Raw genomic sequence first — 25,722 nt, 5'->3', positions numbered from 1 at the left:
GGACAAAGAGTTATATCTGATCTGCAGTTGAGGCACACGCAGCACAACAGGAGTCGAAAACTCACCGCATTAATACCAGACAGCTGCTGCGACAGCTGCATGATGATGCTGATTACCAGCGGCCAGCGCAGTGACTGCTTCTTGAAGAGCTCGATGACCGTGATCCTCTCTTCCTTGGTCTCCTCCTCGTACTCCTGCCTCATCTCAGCCATGTCTGCATCCACGTCGGTGTCCTTTCGTAGCCACTCCAGACCTGTCAAACATAGTAGCACAAACACACTCCTCGCTTAGTTAACCAAGGCCTACCAATCATGGCATACACAAACCTGTTGATTAACCACTCAGGACTTGCCAATCATGATAATGATAACAAAACTGTAAAGCAAGGTATTTTGGGGGCATGAAATCTTTGAAATTGGAGCTGACAACCTTTTTGTGCAGCATGAAGTTTTCACAAATTGTCACTTGCATTTAACGTATATAGCCAAGCATTTTCATGTGCATTTTAATTTCATGAATCTTGGCTCTCAAGAAATTCACAAAATCAAAATGAATGCAAACATTCCTCGTTTCATAGTATATTAATTTCTAAAGCCCAGACCCTCTGCACAAATATTCTCCTGCACTGAAAAAGCTCCTGATAAGCTTATACAACAACAGAAAATTAAACCAAACAAGAATTGAATAACAAATATCACAAACATGCTCCTTTATTCAGCGACCAAAGACCTAGAAATCATGGCACACACACATACAGAAACGCTTTGCTTAGCCACTCAAGGCCTGCCTGATAAAGCACACACACATATATGTACACACATACATAAACTCTTTCATCAACCTTTATTGTGCTTTGTTTGTGCGATGCCAAGCCTTTAGAGAATACCCCCCCCCCCCCCAATCCCCCACCTCCCGAGTCAAGAGTGGGTTTCCTAACTATTGTTAATTTCAATAGCCAAAGCTGAAATTTGCAAATGAAATGAGCATTCTCTAATGATAACAAACATTTTTAGTTCAAAGTGTATTTTTGACCCAATGTACATGAAATACTGACATACAGTCATACTTTGTTAAAACATAAGTAAAACAAAGGGGGAACATATATTGACATTTCATATTCTAGTCATTTGCAAAGTCATGCATAACTTATGTTATGCATACAAACTGCTTTAATATGAAACAGGATCTTGGTATCACTTACTCTTTCGGCTAGCTTCCTCCTCTCCCTTGTTGATGAGGAGGTAGCGGGGACTCTCTGGGCAGAAGGGTAGGACCACGAGCTGGTAGACCGCCGGGACGGCCGTCAGACCTAGCAAAAGGGGCCACCATCTGTCCGTACCTGCAGGATACGGAGCAAATTTCATGATGCACTACTGCCACTTCTAGTGTGATGATATCAGTTTAATTTTTATATTTTGATTTCTCATCTAACATCGGTCGTCTGCTTCAAACGTCACAAATCACTTTTTATACAAAGGAATGAGCTGGAGAACAGTTAAGAAACGATAAGACATTGTCCTTCAATTATTTCCTTGACACCTTCAAACTGTTGTACACTTCAAATCCTACAAGCTGTGAACATACATTATGTAAGTAGGTTGCAACATATTTTTGTTTTTTTCAAGTGTTGTCATATACTGCCTCATTCATGAAAAAGTTTATGGGCTCTGAGAGCTAAATAAGTCTTTGATTTGACAACGGTTATGTACAGATTGTAGATATATTCACCACAACAGTGCATTCTGTTTCTGGAAAATAATCCCATGCTAAAATAAATCAAAGAGAATAAAAATACAGCACTGACAAAAATGAAATGGATGAATAAAATATCAGTACATTGGTATAAAATTTTATTTCCACTGGTCTAATTCGGTGCATATGTTGTAACACCGACATGAAAAATTAAAATTCTTATTATTTACGACCCAATACCCTAAGTTTTGCAAATGTCTTGGCTTAGTGTCTTTCTAATAGTAATGTAGCTGTGGATCACACTGGATCCCCTCTTACCTAATACTACAGGAAGACCAAGTATTTGAGAGATCAGGATCCCGGATGCCACGCCCAATTGGTTGAGGACACCAACACCCCCTCGCAGGTTGAAGGGGGCAATCTCTGACAGGTAGAGGGGTACAAAACCAGTGTTGAGACCTGCACAGGAGTGGATGGGAGTGGAGGAAGGGATGGGGGTGGAGAGAGGGTGGGGAAGGGATGGGGGGGGGGTGGAGAGGAGGAAGGGAGGGGGAGGGGAGGGGATGGAGGAATGGGATGGGAAGGGAAAGAGATAGGGATTGGAGATGGAGAGGGGATGGGGAGGAGGGAAGGGATGGGGATGGGAAGGGGATGGGGATGGTGATGGGGGTGGGGATGGGGACGGGATAGGGAGGGGATAGGGAGGGGAGGGGATAGGGAGGGGAGGGGATAGGGAGGGGAGGGGAAGGGGAGGGGATAGGGACTGGAGATGGGGAGGGGATGGGGATGGGGGAAGGGATGGGGATGGGGGAATGGATGGAAAGGGGGAGGGGAAGGGGGAGGGTATGGGGTGGGGATGGGGAGAGAGAGGGGATTGGGAGGGGGTGGAGATGGGGAGGGGATGGAGGAATGGGATGGGAAGGGAAAGAGATAGGGATTGGAGATGGAGAGGGGATGGGGAGGAGGGAAGGGATGGGGATGGGAAGGGGATGGGGATGGGGATGGGGGTGGGGATGGGGATGGGATAGGGAGGGGAGGGGAAGGGGAGGGGATAGGGACTGGAGATGGGGAGGGGATGGGGATGGGGGAAGGGATGGGGATGGGGGAATGGATGGAAAGGGGGAGGGGAAGGGGGAGGGTATGGGGGTGGGGATGGGGAGAGAGAGGGGATTGGGAGGGGGAGGGGATAGAAATTGGAGATGGGGAAGGGATGGGGATGGGATGGGGATGGGGATTGACATGGGGGAGAAAGACAAAGTTTACAGAAATGAATGCAATAAAACACATGCTATACATGTCTGCGCTTTTCTTATCACTAACAGTAGGCAGTGTCAATGCCACCATACTAAATCTCATGTCAGGCGTCACATTAATTTTTAACTCACAAATATTTCTTCAAACCTTGGAAAGCAAAAGCAGGTGACAAAGAAGAGTATGCAAGAGAGACTGATAGAGAGAAGCGAAAAATATAACAAAACAAGGAAAAGTAGAAATTACGCGGTGCGTAACATATATGTCCCCGCCGGAAGTAGCATTTTGTAACAAAATGTGCAATATAGGTCAAAAAATCAAGGTCAAAGGTCAAAGAAGTCAAAGGTCAAAATTCTGTGTAGAAGTTTTGAAGCCCTCACCTAGTGCCATCACATAAAGCAAACGGAATCGAAATCGGGTTAGAAATGGCGAAGGAGTAGCATTTTGTAGCCAATGTACAATATGGGTCAAAAATCAAGGTCAAAGGTCAAAGAAGACAAAGGTCAAAATTCTGTGTAGAAGTTTTGAAGCCCTCACCTAGTGCTATCACATAAAGCAAACGGAATCGAAATCGGGTTAGAAATGGCGAAGGAGTAGCATTCTGTAGCAAAATGCACAATATAGGTCAAAAATCAAGGTCAAAGGTCATAGAAGTCAAAGGTCAAAATTCTGTGTAGAAGTTTTGAAGCCCTCAACTAGTGCCATCATATAAAGCAAACAGAATTGAAATCGGGTTAAAAATGGCGAAGGAGTAGCATTTCGTAGCAAAATGTGCAATATAGGTCAAAAATCAAGGTCAAAGGTCAAAGAAGTCAAAGGTCAAAATTCTGTGTAGAAGTTTTGAAGCCCTCACCTAGTGCCATCACATAAAGCAAACGGAATCGAAATCGGGTTAGAAATGGCGAAGGAGTAGCATTTTGTAGCAAAAATGTACAATATAGGTCAAAAAATCAAGGTCAAAGGTCAAAGAAGTCAAAGGTCAAAATTCTGTGTAGAAGTTTTGAAGCCCTCACCTAGTGCCATCACATAAAGCAAACGGAATCGAAATCGGGTTAGAAATGGCGAAGGAGTAGCATTTTGTAGCAAAATGTACAATATAGGTCAAAGGTCAAGGTCAAAGGTCACGACTGAAATTCTGTGTAGAAGTTTCAAAGCTCCCATGTAGTGCTATCATATAAAGCAAACAGAATCAAAATTGGCTCATAAATGACAGAGAAGTAGCAAATTGAAGATTTTGATCACACACGGACGCACACACGGACACACGGACGGACGGACGGACGGACACACGGACGGACACACGGACGGACGGACGGACGGACGGACGGACACACGGACACACACACGTACGGAGCCCGTTTCATAGTCCCCTGCTCGAACTCGTTCGGCGGGGACAACAAGTGAGAGAGAGGGTATAATAAATCAATTACAGACAAATATGCATCACAGAAATTCAGGTCAAAAAGGAATATTGTCTAGTGGAACAGTTAGAAATTATCCTTGGTCATAACAATGTCTAAAGTTTACAGCCAATGAGTAAGGGCATGGATATTAGGCAGCTGCTTTACAGACACTCTGGTAGCAAGAGACAAACCACTTATAAGCCTTTCGTCACTCAAAATTTATTGGCTCAAAATTTATTGGCCATTGTCTTACAATTGAATATTTCACTTTGATGACTTACAACAGCTCAGAGTAGGGCATACCCTCATATTCTCATAAACATTCTCTATCCATGATACAGAGTGACAACGAGCAAGATCGACCTCTACTCCTTCCGTTAACTGCTTCAATTTTTATGTGCAGTAATAGTGCATGCACAGTATCAAAGTTCCAATCATTATTTCTCACACTGTGGAGAATATTGAACACCAGCCCTATAGAACAGTCTAAGAAAAAAGAATAGCCTTCAAAAGAAGACTCGTAACAGAAGATTTACAACAACTGACTGATGATGAAAACATGGTATTTTAGCATTGTGTGCATATATGAATTAAATTCCCGAAGTGTCCCTGTTCAGTAATGTGTAGCTGTAGAACATTAAGTGATGATCAACCGTGCCCTAGCAGCAGACTAGTACAGAGTATTTCCCAGCAAGTTGCATGCAATTCAGGCTAACAGGGAAGATCGATGGATACTACTGCACATGTATGGCCCTATTTGGTTTTTTATTATAAAACATTACATAGAAACCACAATATGACATGCTCTGAGATTGTGAAACTGTCAGCGTACCTTTTTGGTAATGTTTTGCTAATTTTGTGGTTACCAAATGAAATTGTGATTATGTTCAGCATTATGTCTAACATGTTTTATACATATTTGCATATCTTAGAGTGAACAACAACAGTTTCTGTGTATTGTGCCAAATCCACTCTGTACAGTGCTCAAGGAGCATCTCAAATACAGAGCAAAATTAAAGGGAAGGTAAACCCAAAGAGCAATGTGGATTGAGTGAAAGCAGCAACATTAGTAGAACACATCAGTGAAAGTTTGAGAAAAATCGGACAATCGATGCAAAAGTTATGAATTTTTAAAGTTTTGGTGATGGAACCGCTGGATGAGGAGACTACTACAGGATATGACGTATGATTGGACAACAATACAAAGAAAATATAAAGGATATTCAACAAAAATTCACTTTTCTAGAATTATGAAAGAGCAGTGGACCAACCGCTTTCAGAAAGCAGGGGGAATAATTGCTACCCTTAACATATGTCAATATCAAGTTGATGGAATATGTAATTTTCATGAAAAATGGATTTTTGTAGTATTTTCTTTATATTTTCTTGATATTGTAGTCCACTCATACGTCATAACCTCTAGTAGTCTCCTCATCCAGCGGTTCCAACACCAAAACTTTAAAAATTCATAACTTTTGCATCGATTGTCCGATTTTCTTCAAACTTTCACTGATGTGTTCTACTAATGTTGCTGCTTTCACTCAATCCACATTGTTCTTGGGGTTTATCTTCCCTTTAAGACCAAAACAAAGAAGTTTTTAATGTTCTATGAAGGAGAAAACGTTGTTTTCTGTTTCAATCTTACATTGTAATCATTGAGTTGTTGACACTTCATAAATTATATGAACCTCACTCCCCAATGCACTTAGGCAATAATTTTCAGCTGTAAAAAAAAGGGGGGGAGACAAAACCATGTCCACAACAAGCAAACACTTACCGCAGTTCAGGCCAATAATGAGGCGTCCAACAATAAGCATTTCGTACGAGGATGCCATCTTGGCAAATCCAAGGAGTGCTGCCCCCGCAAAGGCCACTATGTTGTTTGCTAACATGCTTCCTTTCCTGAAGGTTGGGAACATTAAAAATATATACCACACATGAATATATGCCAATGACTAATACAGATATTGATATTAATGTAACATTCATACTTTAATACATACATGAGAAGAAATGTGCAAAAACTGTGACAACACATTGACTGAGATTAGAACCACACTTGAAAACCACCACATTTCTTCTTATATATATATGTATACAACATACAAATGCACGCACATACATACATTCATACATATTGATGACATGCTCCCTTACAAGCCAATTTGGTAACTAAAAGGTGAAAACTACAGATTTTGACCATAAACTACTGAGTCGACTCTAGGGACAATAAAAATAGCAGACTACGGAAAAACTATAGTTATATTCAGACCGTGATCCTTCACCTCAAAGATAAGCTGACTTGGAGGATAAGCTCTATGGGGCACAAGTGTTGCAAGATTGATTTCGTTGTGAAATCAGTTATTTCATAAATGAAGTGGCCATTTCATCACAAATTCACTTATTTCATTGATCATGAAATCGACCGTGTGACACTTGGCACCCCATATTATAGCTTATCCTCAAAGTTAGCTTATCCTTGAGGTCAAAGATCATCGTCTGAACGTAACTACTGACTTTGATGAACTCCTTTGGCACCAATCAAAAAAAAAAAATGACACTTTAATTTTCCTGATATCTGAACAATAAAACGTGACAATACATAGACAGAGATTAGACGCACATGCTAAAAGAAAAAATTGACACCATAATAACATTTTGAATAGTGACTCAATGAAACATTACTCCTTTATCTTTTGTTTGTCTGCTGTTTTGTCTGCGCACGTAATGGTAACATCTCCTGTCACTACCAAAAATTATCTCTTCATAAGGCTTATGTTTACATTTGTCTGTAAGTGATGATGAATTGATCAAGCACAGAGATATTTTAGTTAGTTTAAGTTATCATTAACACCTTGAAACAAAAACAAAAAAACATTGCAAGTTATAGTGTGATATCTCATAGCACACAGCAAGATCCCAGAATACAGCTAGGATATCTTGCTGACCTCTTAACATACATTGTATGTATGCTTCATTTGACCTTTCAACTCAGTCACATGTCCCAGTGCAGCATACCACCCATGTGTGTCACATGGCAGCCCTGTCTCCACAATCGAAGAAGGGAAATAATTACACAAGAATGTGCTTCAGACACAGACACACCCTCAGACAAGCCATGAAATGGTAGATCCTTGTGTATATTCTTCTTTTGCTGATTTTTCTATTTTCTGTTCAGCATGCAGTCTGGCAACCTATCTCACTAGTTCACACTCTATTTTTAGAAGGCAATGCCAATCCGCATTTAAATGCAATTGATATAGTAGATTCATATCAGAATCGCATACAAAAAATTTCATCATAATTGCATGTTTACAATTGGAGAGTTTGAAATGTAAAATGACTTTAAAAGTTTCCCCATATTTTCATGTGACAGCGATATGAGATTTAATGATACAATCACATTAGATTTAAAGGAAGAAATCATATTCCATAAGCCCTCTGTATTACAGTTTTTTAACTGTACCCCCTTCTCTTTCTGAGGACTGCAACTGACATTGTCATTTCATGTCTCAATTTCAACCTTGCGTACAGACCTCATCATCTGGAGCAGAAAGTGATATTGATAGTAAACAGCATTCCATTGGTTATTCATACTTGGCTGATTGATTTTAAGCATTGTCTAGCCAAGCTCAGGGTGATGGTGAGGTCGCACCAGTTGCAGACTAAATGAGTAGATTCTTTTCAGGGAAAACCCTTTTAATACTGGAAAGAATTTGATACACCACAGACTATCATTAGAGCTTGACACTCCAGGGCATTTTAAAAGAAGAAACAGAAATTAAAAAAAAAATTATTATATACATCATATACCTATGAGGCTATTTTTCCCACTATACATTTATACTGACAAGGATCAATAATGCCCAGCTGCGAATTTAATTTGCTCTAGGTGAGCAGGTTTATGTCACAATGCTCGCTCCTAACAGTACGCCGTGATCACATTTGGAGAACTTTATGTTGTTCAAGCAACCTTGAACATTATACAATACAGATTACATTTTCATATTTTACCGGGTATCCATGAAGGGAACATCTAATAAATGTATATTTTCATTCACAAAGTTTCTCCAAGGGGGTTGTGACGGCTATGTTTCACCCGAAGATCTTTATGAATATGATGGTCGCAAATTGAGACTAATTATCTCAAATAAATATCTAACTCGCAACCTTCATCATGGAGCTAAACAAATCTTTGCTTAGTCTCTAATGTGACCATTAACAACTGCAGTATAATGTATGTTTTAATATAGTGCATGAAGAAAGAACACACTCTCTAACCCTCCTCAGGAGGGTCAAAGTTCAAGGAGACAAGGCTGAGACAAAGAGACAAAAAAAGTGAGAAAAATAAGACCAAGATTGATGTACTTGATACTTTCCAGGGGCAATATTTTCATTACAATGATCAATATTTGATATTTGCACTGCATAGGGCTGCTCACATACCACATAGAGCTTTCAAAATTTCTCCTTAAGTTCTCTATTCCTAATAATGAGAAGAACACTGATCAATCTGGAAAGCTACACGTGTACTAACTACATTTCTGTCAGTACAAATTTTTGTTTAAGGACATTGGAAATACTTGTCTGAACAGAAAAGCATCAAGAGTGATATTCTTCAATGGCATTTCATAGTCATGTACCTGTAGTTTCATCACTTCCTGCTATTCCTTTTCCAGTGAGTTTGATTCCATTTTTCTTTTTACACTCCTATCCCACAGAAATCCTACCAAACATGGTACAAGTTGTCACTTAAGTGGGCTGCCAGGCTGAGGAAGATTTTTACATATATTTGGTATATATATGCATTGTACATAAGATATGTTTATGAATAGTGCATCCTCCAAAAAAAAGAAGAAAAAAACAAGATATGCCCTATTTACCCTTACATTTTTTCACTATTGCATGATTATGTAAGTACATGTACTTTATCAGGTAATTTGGGAGGTCTGATATTCGTTGCTCGTAATGGAGTACTGTACATTACAGATACTAAGTTCACATCACATATAGGCTTGCAAGTAAACGTACCTTCCAGCAGGGAATGCACTACAAGATACTTCAAAAGGCCCATGGTATGTGTAAACCCAGGATGAATACTGTTCTTGATTCGAAGCAAATACACTTCTAATGCCTAGATTTTCAGTCAACTTTCCCAAAGTGACATCTGGGTCATTCCATGGGGTTGGGTCTTCTCTAGATTTTCATGTTGTGTAGGGAATAAAAGTCATATTCTGACAAATTTATCAAATAATTGTCTGTGGTTTGCAGTTATTCTTGAGGAGAAATGTGTGAAGAATTATTTGATGAAAAAAAAACAAGCCTGTGTACAAATGTATTTTGTCTATGACTGTTTCACTAATGATGTCCCATGGTTTTTTGTGGTTTATGTTGTGACATAAATATATGCCATTTTCATGGCAATGTAAAACAGGAATATACAACCTTTCAGCATTATGCCTATCATAATTAAGAGAGGCAAGGTGACTTCTACAAAGACTATAAGGCACATAAACATTTGTAACAAAATAAGAACACCAGAGCATCTTCAAGCAACCTCATACCTATGTTACAAATGATGTCCATGGCAATTTTTGTTGTAACATAGGTATAGCATGGTTTTACATACACTTCCAATCATAATATGATCAGAAACTTTATTTCTATAATGAGATTTATATTTCAGAAGTATTCTTATCCAAAAATTAGCATCAAAATCCTCCAAATAAACGAGAAAATACAGAACATATCACTGTACTTCAGTGCGATGTCCGGCCTCTTCGTGTAACGTAGGTAAGAAAAGACGCGTCTCGTGATAAAAAGAAGAGCTACTAACTTCAGCAATCGTATTCATGTCACTGGCAGTCCTCCCCCAACGGCAGAAAAACTACTCACAGCCAATATACACCTACCTGGACAGCGCAAGATCTGTTTTTCTGCCGTTGTCCATGTAACGTAGGTACAGGAGTTTTAATGTTTCTGAAGTCAATTGGTAAGCTTTTACGCTATTTTACGAAAATAATAACATTTGTCATATTCTGTAACTCTATTAGAGGAAAAAAAAACGACATCTAAACCTCTGAACTGGCCAAAAATACTGTGGACGATGATACTGTAGTCCCACATACTGAGATATTTGTTACAGGTTCATGTTCATAATTTTGATCGCCAAATTTTCCGTCCATGCCGGTCTCTGCAAAAGGAGCATATAATTCCTCTCTTAGAAAACCATACAAAAGTATATCAGTGTATCTTCACTGCAATATAAATTTGTTTTACCTCCCGATTATTGTGAATTTTTGGACCCTTTTGTCATAAGGTATCTACCAAGGTAGACGTGCTAAAGTTAGTATTCATCACTATATACTAGTTGGAAAACGTAGATGTCCAGACTGCATCTGAACTAGAGAAATAGAGTTTGCCTTATTTTGCTGGTGATATTGAGAGAACTAGGAGCTGTGAAATTCTTTCTCTTTAACAGATTTACTTCGAAAATGTCAATGTTTTCCTTCCAAGATTTCACTGACCTGTTAGATGCTCTGATGAAGTTGTTAACATTTCACAAGGATTCACCATTTCTATTCCATGCTCACCCACTGTGAAGTCTCAAAGCTAAAATGCCAGTGTCCTATTCAGTTTGGGTGGGTAGTGGGTAGGAAAGGCTTCAATGAAATTATGAACCCCAATCAAAATTGGACTATTATTGCTCTACACTATCATTCAAAAAGAGGGCGACAATTTTGATGGGGGATGAATATAAAATAGGGCCTAGTATTATTTTGGGAGTCTATTAAGGACCATAACCCTGACCCTAGCCTAACCTTAGCTAGGACACTGGGGGCAGCGACCTGCCCTTCCTAGCTTACATCAAAACGAGTTTTTAGCATAGAGTATGAAAATGATATTTTCCTATGTTTTACATGCTATATTATTATTATTATTATTAATATTTACATCATTTTAAGCATAACCCATTTTTTTTTCCAATTTTGGTGGGAGGTACACATGGAACTCTAGCTAATGGGTATGCCAAGAGGTAGAAATGTAAGCAAAATTGTTGAACTTATTTAATTCCATTCATAAACACACAGATACATCAACAGGAATATATAGTCAACCCCGACAAAAATTTTCTTTTAATTTTTTTATTCTATTTCTCTTTACACCTTATGTTCAGTTTGTCGATGAATCTGCCATGGCTCCTCCTCTGCCACCGCTACGTTTTAAACTACATGAAAGAGTGACAAGGACACATCCACAGCACTCCACAAACAGAGAGGAAGCCGACAAAGCAACACCCAAGAAGAGTGAACGTAACAGACTAGACAAGAAGAAAATTGCACAGAGGGAAAATGGACAGAAGAAAAACAAAAATCGAGGGCTAAATGGACATTGGACAAAAGAGCAGAAATTAATTTCAAACAAAGAACATGGAGAAGACAAGAAGACTTGTCTGATTTCTCTTTATTAGTTTTCTTAGTTGACAACTAGTTGATGATGTTAGTGTATATAAGGTCAAATTGTGTAAAGCTTCACTTTCTTCTTCTTCTTCTGATTAAGTCCGCCTTCTTTCATACCAGAGTTACAAAGAATTGAAGTCTGTGTAACATAGGTATTGTTCCACAGGTGTGCAGTAGATATAATTCCAAAGAACTGTTACAATAGTGTTATTTGTGGGAACATACATAAAGTCTATATGTGTAGGTTTTAACATCTCACACCACAATAAAGGAAATCAGTTGATATGTCGTAGTGTACCTATGTTACAAAGACATACTGTCCGTGTAACATAGGTAGTACACTGTGGGCGAGGTTGTTGACTGAAAACCCCTGATTATAACAATAAAATCATGTTTTCACTTGAATACCCATACAAATCACTTGCTTCAATTGTGGTGCTTTTAAGAATATTGTCATTGTGTCACTCTTGATGAAAAAGTTAAACCTTTGATTGAAATCGTTAATGGTTTGTAGAAAAAAACATGTTAATAAAAGTGGCTTGCAGTTGACATCAGAACATACAATCTTACTAATAATGATCTCATGCGCCTGTTAAATAACATGTTGATGTGTTATGGACGAAAAAAACGTGGATGTGTTCATTGTTATCATTTCAGAACACAAAATTATGAAGGATGTCAACAAATGAAGTCCGTGTAACATAGGTATTTTGCCATACCTGTTTACCCATGCTGACTGAAAGTGTGCGAAGTAATAAACAGATTTCTAGTGGAATAAGTTGAAGAATGGGAGTAACAAATCAGGGGGAAAAAGGAAATTTCAATTTACCCAACTTGAATTTTCAACTTGTATGTCACAATTTCAGTCCCAACCCCATGGAATTACCCATCTACATTGTACATCTACAATATTACTGTACTCCATCAAATGTGAATACTGTCTCATGCAAACTTTACAATCACCAACTTGCTATACAGTGCTGCTAGAGTCAGGAATAGAACATAAGCAGATACAGATAAGAAAAAACAAAATAAAACAAAAACTACTCTTATGCATAGTCCTTGCTTTATCACAAATGTTTTTCTTGCCATTTCCCAACCAGACCCAGGAATCTGTAAACGGAAATACGCCCCACTCTGTGTAGACATGAGTTTGTCAAACTATCAGCTTATTAGGGTCAACTGAACTAAGAATGCATATAAATCCAGTGACCACTGGAGAGGAGGACCCACTGTTTACACTCCACACTGCTAAGCCCATCTCAAACAGGATGGTACGGAGAGGCGGGTCTAGTGTGTGGGTGTACCTTGAACGGACTGCTTGTGAGCTCCGCTCAGAGTTCAAGTGATAAGCTATTGAACTGACAACAATACCAAGTCAGCTACAGAACCTTGACAGCAATTACACTCTTCTGGTATTCTAATTACGATCAACACTACACTAATGGTAAATTGGTACTCCCAATGAGCTAAATGACACTAGAATATTAAATCGATCATCACACCCGTCACTATTCTAATCACGACCAGCACAAAACTAAATTGCTACTCCCAGTAAGCTAAATAACACTAAAATAAAGTTAATCATCACATATCTGTCATTCGTCTAATCATAACCAACACTAATCTAAATTGCTACTCCTTTTGAGCTAAATGGACTACAACATTCAGTCTATCAATAACATGTCACTGGGCCATTAGCTCCGGCACTTGTGTCTATAACTAGAGCCATTTGACTAAAACAAGCATTTTTAAAAAAAAATCAAAACTCTGAACATAATGTCTAACAAGTTTCATAAAGCTGTCTTAAAGGGACTGTACAGTACTGGTTGAGGTAGGGATTCATGTTTTGAACATTCCTAAGTGAGATAATGAAAAGCCTCTTATGAAATATGAAAGGGAATGTAATTTTAAGAAGGATTCAACGTTTATTTGATGAAAATTGGTTTTCAAATGGCTGAGATATCCAAACAAGTGCTAGTAATAAAAGGCGACATGCCACAACTTTATCATGATCTCTTTGTTTCACTTTGTTTTTGGATATCTCAGCCATTTCAAAACCGATTTTCATCGAATAAACGTTTGATACCCTTTAGAACTGCAGTCCCCCTTACATCTCATAGAGTGGTTTCTGAATATCTCGCAAAATGTTAAAAGCTAAATCTACACCTCGACCAAAACTGTACACACCCTTTAAAACTAGCAACAGCAACCGATTTTCGTAGTGATTATATGACTCTTCACAAAATATCCTCCACTCCTCAAACATACACCCTTCAATACAATATCAACTCCTTTTTTCAAAAAGCTGATTTCAAGTGTCTTGAAAGAATACTAACCAATTTTCAGACAGGCTGACTTTAATAAAGCTATGAAATTTACATCACGCAGTTGCGCAGAACTACCTTCAAATCTCTCATCCTATCATCAACAAATCCTAACAGGAACTTAAAAATGCTCAAAATGATATCAGGGACTTAATAAAAAACCATCTTAAAAATTCTCTAATCAATGTAATCCACCTACCACAACAGATCACTTTAAAACTATCAACATAGTACCAACCAAATTTCAAACAAGGAAAAGTAGAAATTACGCGGTGCGTAATATATGTCCCCGCCGGAAGTAGCATTTAGTAGCAAAATGTACCATATAGGTAAAAAGATGAAGGTCAAAGGTCAAAGAAGTCAAAGGTCAAAATTCTATGTAGAAGTTTTGAAGCCCTCACCTAGTGCCATCACATAAAGCAAAAGGAATCGAAATCGGGTTAGAAATGGCGAAGGAGTAGCATTTTGTAGCAAAATGTACAATATAGGTAAAAAAAATCAAGGTCAAAGGTCAAAGAAGTCAAAGGTCAATATTCTGTGTAGAAGTTTTGAAGCCCTCACCTAGTGCCATCACATAAAGCAAACGGAATCGAAATCGGGTTAGAAATGGCGAAGGAGTAGCATTTGGTAGGAAAATGTACAATACAGGTCAAAAATCAAGGTCAAAGGTCAAAGAAGTCAAAGGTCAAAATTCTGTGTAGAAGTTTTGAAGCCCTCACCTAGTGCCATCACTTAAAGCAAACGGAATTGTAATCGGGTTACAAATGGCGAAGGAGTAGCATTTTGTAGGCAATGTACAATATAGGTCAAAAATCAAGGTCAAAGGTCAAAGAAGTCAAAGGTCAAAATTCTGTGTAGAATTTTTGAAGCCCTCACCTAGTGCCATCATATAAAGCAAACGGAATCAAAATCGGGTTAGAAATGGTGAAGGAGTAGCATTTTGAAGCAAAATGTACAATATAGGTCAAAGGTCAAGGTCAAAGGTCACAACTGAAATTTTGTATAGAAGTTTCAAAGCTCCCATGTAGTGCTATCATATAAAGCAAACAGAATCAAAATCGGGTTAGAAATGGCGAAGGAGTAGCATTTTGAACATTTTGATCACACACGGACGCACACACGGACACACGGACGGACGGACGGACGGACACACGGACACACACACGTACGGAGCCCGTTTCATAGTCCCCTGCTCGAACTCGTTCGGCGGGGACAAAAAGCTGTGGAGTACAAGGAAAAACCGCTGTGTCCCGTCAACTAACCTCCCCAAGACGTTGGCAAAGAAGCCGGCCGACAGGGATCCGACCATGCCGCCTACAGCAAAGATGGCCACCGTGGTGGACCACAGGAACGTGATCTGGCTATCGTCCATCGGATCACCGGTCCTTTGGATGTTGGTGTCGTTGATGAATTGCTCGATGACCTGGACAGTGATGGAGCCAAAAAGTCAACTCGATATCTCTACTGTACAAGCAAGACATGATACTCTCTCCCTCTCTCTCTCTCTCTCCCTCTGTCTTTTGACAAGACTGAATATAAATGGTATACTCAGGTGATGTTCGTTATTCCAAAGGTTTGTTAATCCCAAAGTGCAATGACACTTGTTTATCCGAAAATGAAAGGAAGGTGTGTACTTTTAATGCACCTTTAAAATTACGAACCTTACTACATTTCAGAGTAAAGAAGCTTTGGAATGATTAAACATTTTCTAAAATTTTAGATTAACAAACATTTGGATTAATAAACCTCATTCACTTTTGCCTTGACAAACCTTTGACAGAATGAACTTTATTTTATTTTCAGATTAATGAACCTTCGGAATAAGAGCCCTGTTTCATTTTTGGACTGACAAGCCTTCGGAATAATGAACCTTCAAAACGATGACATGTAGGTTCCTTATACTCATAGGCCATGACCAGATTTGTGTTGAACTTCATGTTTTAAAAATGAATTCAAAATATGAAGTGAACCATCTCATGCGCAGGATGTAAAAGGGGTCTTAAATACAAGAACAGGCTTTCTGGCAGTCTTAGATGACTGCACTATGTTATCAATTAAAGGTATTGCTACCATTGGGAGCAGTGATTTTAAAATGTTCAAGTTATCACATTTGATGCATGTGTACATATATGTAGGTCAGTTGTATCACAAAACATCCTACCATATACTAAAAAAAATTGTAATAAAGTCTAAAATATAAGGAGATATCACTATTTTCTCAATAAACCATCTTCAACTGTAGATGGTTTATTCTAGAAACAATATTAGCATAACTATTGTTTACATTTTGTATGTTTAACAATACTTACATACTTACACTGGTTGTTACTAGATCCCTAACTCACAATTCAGAACTACTATCAAGTGCTCTCACTAAGCTGCGTTTTTGTTTCATCTGCAAATTGGTAGATAATGCCTTAGTTCTAAGGATTCTCCATGATTATTGAAATTGGTGTAAATTTTCAAATATCTCTCTAACTAAGTAATATCACACAGCTGTTCCTTGTGCTGTTGTTTATTCCTTACAATGCAGCCACTCATTGCCAAGTTTTGTCACCAGCTTCACAGTAAAGAGTGTAAATACTTCTCAACATTCCTAGGGGTCAAAATTTGTACCAAATCCCCTTTGAAGTTGATGTTTTTTGATAGTCAATGTAAAGCATTTCACGATACAGCATTATAGAATTCCTAGATTTTCCATCAATTTCAATAGAAATGTAATTCTTTTTGCATTTCAGAAACTTAGTTCTGATATCTCACGGTTTTCTGCTAGGGGCATGTGCTGCAGGTCTGTATTTAATCTTGCATGTCCTCAAAACATCAATGTCTTAAAAAAAAAAAAAAAGAATCAGAAAACTAATACACAAATATCACAAATATACTGGGCTATCAAATATACAAATATACTGGGCTATAAATCACAAATATACTGGGCTATCAAATACCACTTGACCTGGCAAATGTCAATTAAATTTCCCTGGAATATTCAAAGTCTACTTGCTTCCTGTTGTTTCATTAGTTTTAGACTTTCAGCTACATGAATACTGGTTTTGAAGAAAATGTCTGGCCAAAACATATTTCTATGTACACAAACACTTAAAGTTACATCATCGTTACATCTTTGTGAACACAACCCAAAATGGTGAGCTCTAGTTTCCAAATTTGCACTATGATAGCCATCATAATGACAGTAAATGGACTTCAAACCTACTAGAACGTTTGTTTGCAAATGCAGTGCTTATAACAATTCAGGGCAGAAACCTTTCAATCTCTCATTGTCATGCAGACAAGCTTGCATGGAGAGTTTTACAGACTTCTTCTCCTTCTAACACATCAAAGAGAACCCTGCTTCACACAATATCTGACCACACAGAAGGACAGCATAAAACAAGAGTTCTGTCTAAATTGCACATTAAACAATTTTTTACCTTGTTTGCATGTCTTCTCCTTGTCATCCTACTGGCACTGGGGCAAAAAATGACTCACATTTTTACATTCTATCTTCCCAGCTGGCTGAAAGACACTTGCACGATCAACTTTCTGATACAAAGTAAATTGAGTGATTATTTTTTTTTATAAGTCCCCTTTCTTAAATTCAAACATCCCTTCAAGCCATCAAGTCCTAGAATGAACTCTTAGTACTGTGGTTGGTACATTTATCTTGTAATAATTTATCCTTTGCTTTTATTTCATTTTTTCTTTGCCGTTGTTTCTGTTTTGCTACAGACTGTTAACTTTGTAATTGGTAGTGTAAAAAAAAAACACACAAAAACAAAAACAAAAACACCCCCAAAATTGTTTTTCTTTAGAGCCACTTTTGTTCATATTACTGTAAAAGTGGATATTTTTGCGGGACTAATTTTTCGCGCTAGGCCGGGTCAGAAGAGTTTCGCGTGTTTTTAATTCCGCGGAATCAAGACATCACGCACAGGAACGTATGGCAAGCAAAAATATTCGCGTGTTTTTATTTTCGCGCTAGTTTCTGGTTGCGCGAAATGCGCGAAAATTTCAACACCGCGAAAATGTCCACTTTTACAGTAGTTTTTGTTTCTGTTAACCCATTGAGGACGAGTCCCGAGTATACTCGGGCAGGTGTCTATGGGAAATGCATGTTGTAGCAAAATCAAACCGTCCTCAACGGCTTAACTGCTACGTTCAAACCTGATTCTCTAATTGGTACACATTTCATGAGATTTCATGTTTCTTGCGAAACTTGGCAAGTTTTTACATTTCTTTCTGATTTTGGGCAAATTTACTGATTTTAGCAGTCTGCATCCTATCTTTTTACAGTATGTAGCAAAATTCTCCCATTGTTTTATGATGTCCACACAGCTGGACTGAGGCATTGTAGAACAGGCTCCCTAACTGAATGCCCATTAATGAAAAAGCTTGGCAAAATATCACAACAAAAGTGGCTGGCCTCAAACTGGGTCAATGAAGAAAACATCTGGAATTAACTATCTGTAAGGTTAATGTTTTGTAAGAAGAGTGTATTGTTGAACAAATCAAACACACATCAGGGTAAGGTTTTTCATGTGTTGCAACACTTTCAGCTAACTCTCCCAGCAACAACCCAATATAGTTTGCCTAGCTTTCTGCAACTTCGGGGTAACTTGCTGACAAGAAAATGCTCGAGGTTGCTTCCAAAGTACTACACATGCCCAATCCCAACACCGAAAAATTTCCTCACATTTTGCGGAGCGTTGATGACCCCAGTGTTGTATCCAAACTGGAAGGACGATCCAAGGACCGCTGCAGCACAGGAGATTGCTAGAGAGAAGGTGACTCTTCCCTGTGGGGGTTGAGAGAGAGAGAAAACAACAATGAATTCCTACTACCAGGAAAAGCAAAATAATTTTTTAAATCTTGACTCAGACTGGACTAGTCTGTTTTCGTCCTTGGCCAACCTGACAAGATTAGGACTTTTTAAACTCAATTTCCACACTCGTTGACTTTGATGAATCTACACTGTAACTTAGTGTTTGAAGATTAAAATCAGAGGAAAACACCACTTGGTAGAAGTTATGACAAAATCACACACAGACAATATGAGACAAAGTTATAGAATTCAAAGTTCCATGTTTGCTACCAAAAAGTGACATTGGCTGCAGCCAAACATAAAAAGTATAAGTCTGTGTATTTTACTATTAAGATGTCATCACTTCACAAGTATCCCACTAGTTGGTACAAAATAATAAAAAAGTTACAGTAATCATGCACTTTGTCAAGGGTGTGTCACATGGTATCTTGAAAGAAAATGAGCTCATAACAGCGTCTAGGGAGATCAGTTCATAAGTATTACAGTGCAATCTTGGTGCATTAATAACGTAGCCTGTGTACTGCTGGCTGGCAATTAAGACATTGCAATTTGCAAAACAAGACATAAATTTTCATTGGCAACCACAAGAGAATTGATCATTACTGCTAACACTCCACCCTTATTACACCCGATAATGACCTCGGTCAAAGTCCAGTGTGTAGGGAAGTGTTTTATGGACTTTGTTGTAGATGCTCCTGCTGCTGTTACATCCTCAAAGGAAAAATCTCATATATTTCTTGAAACAGCAAGTCACTATTTTGGCAAAAATCCAATCTACTGAGCAGTATTTACAACAAAGCATTTAATTTGTGTGTGTGAGTAAATGTGGTATTAATTATTTTTGTAATTCTTTTCTTTAGGAGACTAATTACTATTACAGCATAAAGTTAGTTAGGGCTGTCATCACTATAGAACAGAGAAGTTACAAATTACTTCTCAAATGTTTCTCAAAGAACACAGAGCTAGAGAGACGCACAAATCAGTTTTGTATTTTATATAGGTTCTATACTGTACAATATTTCTATTTGAAGACCCCACATCTACACAGGCTCATGGCCTCTAAAGTTCAGTGAAAGCTGCTGAATGCGGCATTTTTAACATGAAAACTACGCATCACTGATATTCTCTTCATAACAGCTCAGAAGGCGAAGAAGATTCTTATGCTTGACAAAACTGGCGAAATATTACATAAACTAAACAGCAGCATTTAATATGACTCAGCCAACAAGCTGACAGACAGGGATAGCTGCACAATGAGAATTAGTCATATTTATAATCACGTACTAGCTGTGACATGTATCTTTCAGTGGAAACATCCAGTGGAAACTGTATCAGTCCCCTTAGTACTTGGTACAAGTAGTTTTCCCTCCAATATATAGTGAGGTGCCCACACCTCGTCAGGGGCCCGAATACCGTCACCTTGCTTAAAATTGTTACAAGCGCATTAAACAAAAATTCAAGCCAGGGACTATGTTCAGTACGCTTGAAACTTGACAGGGCTACCACAACCAAGCAAATTGTGGTGAAAACCGAACAGTTTTTTGCGAAAATCTGAAATTTTATGAGGAATATGTGTTATAAGTATCATCGCGGTCACCCGCACGCATCTTTTACGTGTATGTCTATGGGAGCATCACGGTCACCCGCACAGGTCTTTTACGTGCTTTGTCTATGGCAGCGCCAGTGATGAGTTGTGGGCCCCTTCCTTAGCGCACAACTATTCCGAATCGTTCGCGTTTGGCGATGATAGCTGCAAATTTTCTATATCGATTAGTGAACTTATGATTCCATTGGAATCTTCAGCATTTTCCCTGTATGTGAGTGGGATTTCATAGAATTTCAGTGACGAAATGTGATTCAATTATGCACAAACATTAACTATGACGAGGTGCGGGTCACCTAACTGCGACCAGCCCCAACGTGCAGCGTTGGGGCTGCGCCGTTTTCGCATTCAGATCTTAATGTTGTACAAAACGGGTGCCGTTGCGGCGCTATATTTCCTTAATTTTTCAACAAAAACTACTAGGAATACTTACATGGGTCGATTAAACCTAAATGATTCAAATCGGCGACTTTTTGATGCATTTCATTGCTTATGATGCAGAAAATGTTGTCTTATAAGGCGAATTGTCTTCAGCTCGCCGATGCTCACTAACGTTGCATGCTAGCCTTTGGCAAGGCCCTCTCGCTGTAACGGACGAGCGAACGGACGAGCGAAGCGAGTCGCGCTACCTTACTCGGCTGGGCTCTCTACACCACGCAGCGAGAGGGCCTTGACAAAAGGCTACGTATTACTCGCTACATGCGCAGATGCTTTAATACTAATGGACACGTTCAAAATGGTAGCACGGCTCTCCCACTAGGGCAGGCCGCTTACTCCTAAAAAATGTGGAAAATTTTGCAGTTTCCAGATAAATTCGTGAAAAGAACCAAGGCAGTTGGGTAATGTGTATTTCATTTTTTATTGTCACTGTGTTTATGATAGAAATTTACCCATGATTTACTCGTGAAGTCGCCGTATGTGGCAATAGGGAGTTGTTCGTGGTTCTCACTTTAGCGAAACTGCGAGGTAGCCGCCAGGACCCCGCCGCATAGCGGCGCGGTCTCCGGGGCTACGGGTCACCCAAGTATACTCCTGATGGAGTTTTGCAAATTACTCCCGAAACGTGTGAGCAAGAGCTCAGTTAACCATCTAGTAATAGTGGGTAGTAGTTAGAAACTCTAGATGTAAAAGTACTTGAGTGAATGTTAATTTGTCACTTTGTGGACTTCTTCTTCTTCCAGTCTGGTAGCGGTACAGTCCACCGCTGGCATTATATATTATCGTACCTTGTGCTTGTTTATAACTGCTGGGTGCGTGTACAGTGTGCAGGTAAAAATCCTCTACAATGTTCTATGTGCAGCTAAAAACAAGACAAAAGCTCATCAGAGCTTTACAAGTTGCAGGTCTTCTTCTTGAAGATTTCCAATAAAAGAAGGTGCAGCTAGAATCAATTAAGATGGCCGGAAGCGAAGCCGAAGGTGGTACACGTACGGTAAACACAGTAAAGTATAAAGGGAGTTTCATTCACAGCCGAATAGCATCTGGGTAGAACGCTTGCACTTGAGAAGTAACCTAAAAATAATTTGACACGGGAGTTACTTCAATACCAGTCATTTATCTCGACGTGTAGCAATTCATAAAATTTCATTCTGACCTTTCACTTCATTTCATTCACGTTGCTGGCTAAATAAGCAGCGGCACGCGCACACCACTTGCACACCTGCCCCCAGAATCGAGCCTGGCCCATCCCAACCAACCGGCTCGAGCCCCGCCCGCCCGCCCGCCAGAGCCCCGTCCACCCCTCTGGCTCTGTGTCACCTCAAAAGCTGCATGTGCAATGCTCAATGCAGCGAGGTCTCAATTCCCTTGTAATTTCCACTGCAAGATATTTGAATATGTGGCTGAAATACTTACTGGTTTCGGCGTATCCATCTTTTTCACGTTGTCACCACTAAGTTCCATAGCCTCCTTCTCCTTGTTGCTCATGATTTATAACACAGGTATCCTCGCTCGAGTAAACAGATTTACACGTGATAAAGATTATGTCATACACCTGCATGCACACAATACATAACCACACCACGTAACGTCCACACACGTTCTGAGCTAGAAAGGCTTCATGCATGCACAACATTGCACATGCACACAAGTCTCTCGCGTGGTGGTCTCGAGAGGGAGTAACGACCTAAAATCTCTCGTGATCTGATAAACGCCCTCTATTGGTAGATCTTTACAATACAGTCGAGTCGCATCGTAACCACTGATCGTATCGTAACCGCGGCTGCCATTTTTTTATTTCAAGTTCATAGACTTTTTATAAAATCCTGATCGTGATCAACCCGACCAGCGATTATTTTATTTCACTTGTTGAGTTTTGAACGAATTCTTTCATCGATTTTCTCAATCTTACACTTTTATCTTATTCATGCTAACATTTGAAGATTTCGACACTCAAGTGCAATTATTCATTACTCTGATCTAAATCTCTTTAACCAACCCTGCAGGACAGCGGAAAAAAAAAAGTTTAAAAGCATGTCTAGAGGAACGTGTGGCTTATGATGACTCTCTATATGCAAGTTCCTTTAAAGAGGAAATCCATCCCAAAATTAGTAAACTTCAAAAGAAAGACAAAAAAGACTCTTTACAACAAAATAAAAAAAATGTCAAAAATCGGATAAGAAATAAGGAAGATATGACATTTTAAAAAATTTCAATTTTTTTTTTCGGAAAACACTAAAGTAACCAGCAATGGACACTGAGTCTCTTCAGAGTTTCTGCCCGAGGTCTCCATCCTCTCCTACTTCTCCAAAGTCTTTGAGCGTGTGGCTTTCTCTCGACTTTCAGAATATCTGGATGACGTCCTGACGTGGTACTTGACAGCACGTCTGCATAATATTGTAACTACAACGCACAGACACTGGTGACCAACTTAGCGGACGATACCCCGCAGCAGATGGATAGGGGAAACGCCGTGTCAGCTCTCATTTCTCCTCGACGTGTTTGATTTTATAGTGTCGACTTCATTAAATCATACGTGACAAATCGTTGTCAAAGTGTGATCATCGGTGATGCCTTAATTGTCTCAAACAAGTAAACTGATTTCTGGCGTCCACCAGGGTTTGGTATGGAAGGCCCCTCCTATTCGCTCTGTAACCTGCAGCCTGTTGGTCCTATCATCAAGAGTCATGGCTTCAGCCAGTCAGCTACCACTGCTACGCCGATGACATACACCTCTATGTGTCATAATCCTCCAACCTTCACCGCGATGCCGTCTGTTGTAAGACACTTTGAAGCTTGCATCAAAGACATCAACAAATTGATGAGTGCATCCATACCGGTTTGAAAATATATCGGCAGAAGTCAGAGGTGCATGTTCTGGGCTCAAAGCAAATGCTTGGTCAATAAAGTTGATATGAATGACTTTTCAGTTCAGTTCATTTCAGTTCATTTTATTTTTCTTTTACAATCAAGTTGGGGATAAGTACCCTTCCCTTCAAACTCACTATTTATGAGTTTTCTTAGATCTTCGAATACGTTCTTCAATGCTCATGTTTCTCACAATAATATCAAGATCCGTATCATAAAATAACAACTTCGCGCCTGACCAAAGCTTTATCCGCAGTTACCTGACCACAGTGCAATAGAAAATCTTGTCCATGCCCTCACCTTTTCTCGCTTTGTCTTTTGTAACTCACTCTTTCTCGGCTTTTCCCATCAACAGCAGCTATCCAAACTTCAACGCATTAAAAACTCTGCAGCTCCGTGACTTCCCATTGCACCCTTACCAAGAAACCCTGCCACATTACACCCGTTTTTCTGTCCCTTCGCTGGTTACAAGTCGAAAAGTGCATCATCTTCAAAGTTCTTTTGCAGGTCTACCACACAGTCCATGGATCCTCGCCACTCTGGCTCTAGAAGTCTATTCATTCATATCAACCCCCTCATAGACTCCTTTCATCAGGTACTTCCTCTTCTCCAGGTTCCTCGATCCTCGCTGGCACTCTTGGGGTGACCACATTATTCTTTACCCACGTATGTCATTATCTCTGGAACAATCTCCCCCTTATTCTATATATTACGTTTGACTTTCTTCATTTGTACGTTTAATCGTCAATGAATATGAAATGAAATGAAAAAAAAAAAGAAATATTTTGTTTCAGTAAGACATTGCATTATTCCTATAGCTGTGGGTCCTTATAATGTACAGTTTATGCTGGTTATGACTGTAACAGTGCCAAGAGCGTCATTTTGACTTCAGCGCTTTAACACAAGAGACCACTATTATTCATTATTATTGCTATACATATAGGGCCTACATAAGATTATTTCATGTACAGATGACACTGCAGGAGATCTAAGACGTATAACGCCGGACACGAGATCAAAGCCGTACGGTAATTGATTCTGCATGAATCAGTGCATGAGATAGTATTTGAATTGCGCCATCTATTGGTAATCTATGGCACAACCCTTGGCATCCACAAACTTACTGATCTCGATATGGGATCGTCAAGGAAGTACACCGCCTTGGTATCATGAATGAATTCCGTTTTGGGATAATAAGTCTCACTTTCGAGTGGTACTGAATTCCTGAAAGAAAGATGCTCTGTAAAAACAACATATTGGAGACTAATGCACAAATTCATTAAACAATAGTTCATAAAAGGTTCATTATGGTCCATGTGATGTTGATTCATTATGAGATTGCAATGTATGACGAAACCTGAGCCCAGGTGCATGAGCCCCTGCGCAATGCGTTCTACTCCATCATAGTGCTCAAATTCGGTTCAGTTATACCTTTGACTGCAGTCGGTTATGAGACTTTAATAATGACGAAATCGGAGCCAATGCAGGCACGTGAAAACATTTGGTACTTTGAGATCATATTATTTTCATGCCTTCACATTGTATATTACGGAGTGTCTGTGCGCCCGCACGTGTGTACGTATGTGTTTTCAAATTGAGTACAGGAACATTACAAGGTCCATATGCCTGATGTTATAGAATGGGGAAATGTTCCCGGATCACATCCACGTTATGGTGATATCATCACGTAGCCAATGTATCGCTTGGCTAACTAAGCGAGTCCTCACACGCTGTTAGTGCATACTCTCAATCATTTTAATATGATATCCTGAAGTTTGGTACAAAGACAACATAATCGGTCTTTGTCATGTACATGAAGACAGTAAAGAACATAATTATATTCAGAAAACAGTCAGACTGC

The 25,722-nt window shown here is 39.2% G+C and overlaps 1 protein-coding gene across 1 annotated transcript in view; it reads right to left on the bottom strand.

Moving 5' to 3' along the window:
* Window positions 1-22,515, bottom strand: part of LOC140239312 (solute carrier family 2, facilitated glucose transporter member 3-like) — a 38,919-nt gene extending 16,404 nt beyond the window's left edge. Inside the window, exons 1-7 of the mRNA XM_072319184.1 lie at window positions 22,410-22,515; window positions 18,824-18,925; window positions 15,396-15,556; window positions 6,124-6,248; window positions 2,011-2,151; window positions 1,202-1,339; window positions 66-253 (exon numbers count right to left, since the gene is read on the bottom strand). Of these exons, the coding sequence (XP_072175285.1) occupies window positions 66-253; window positions 1,202-1,339; window positions 2,011-2,151; window positions 6,124-6,248; window positions 15,396-15,556; window positions 18,824-18,925; window positions 22,410-22,481 (927 nt within the window). The 5' untranslated portion in view covers window positions 22,482-22,515. The remainder of the gene's footprint in view (window positions 1-65; window positions 254-1,201; window positions 1,340-2,010; window positions 2,152-6,123; window positions 6,249-15,395; window positions 15,557-18,823; window positions 18,926-22,409) is intronic.
* Window positions 22,516-25,722: the final 3,207 nt, after the last annotated feature.

This window comes from Diadema setosum, chromosome 15 (assembly GCF_964275005.1).
Source record: "Diadema setosum chromosome 15, eeDiaSeto1, whole genome shotgun sequence".
Taxonomy (NCBI): domain Eukaryota; kingdom Metazoa; phylum Echinodermata; class Echinoidea; order Diadematoida; family Diadematidae; genus Diadema; species Diadema setosum.
This window is presented reverse-complemented; position numbering and strand designations above follow the sequence as displayed.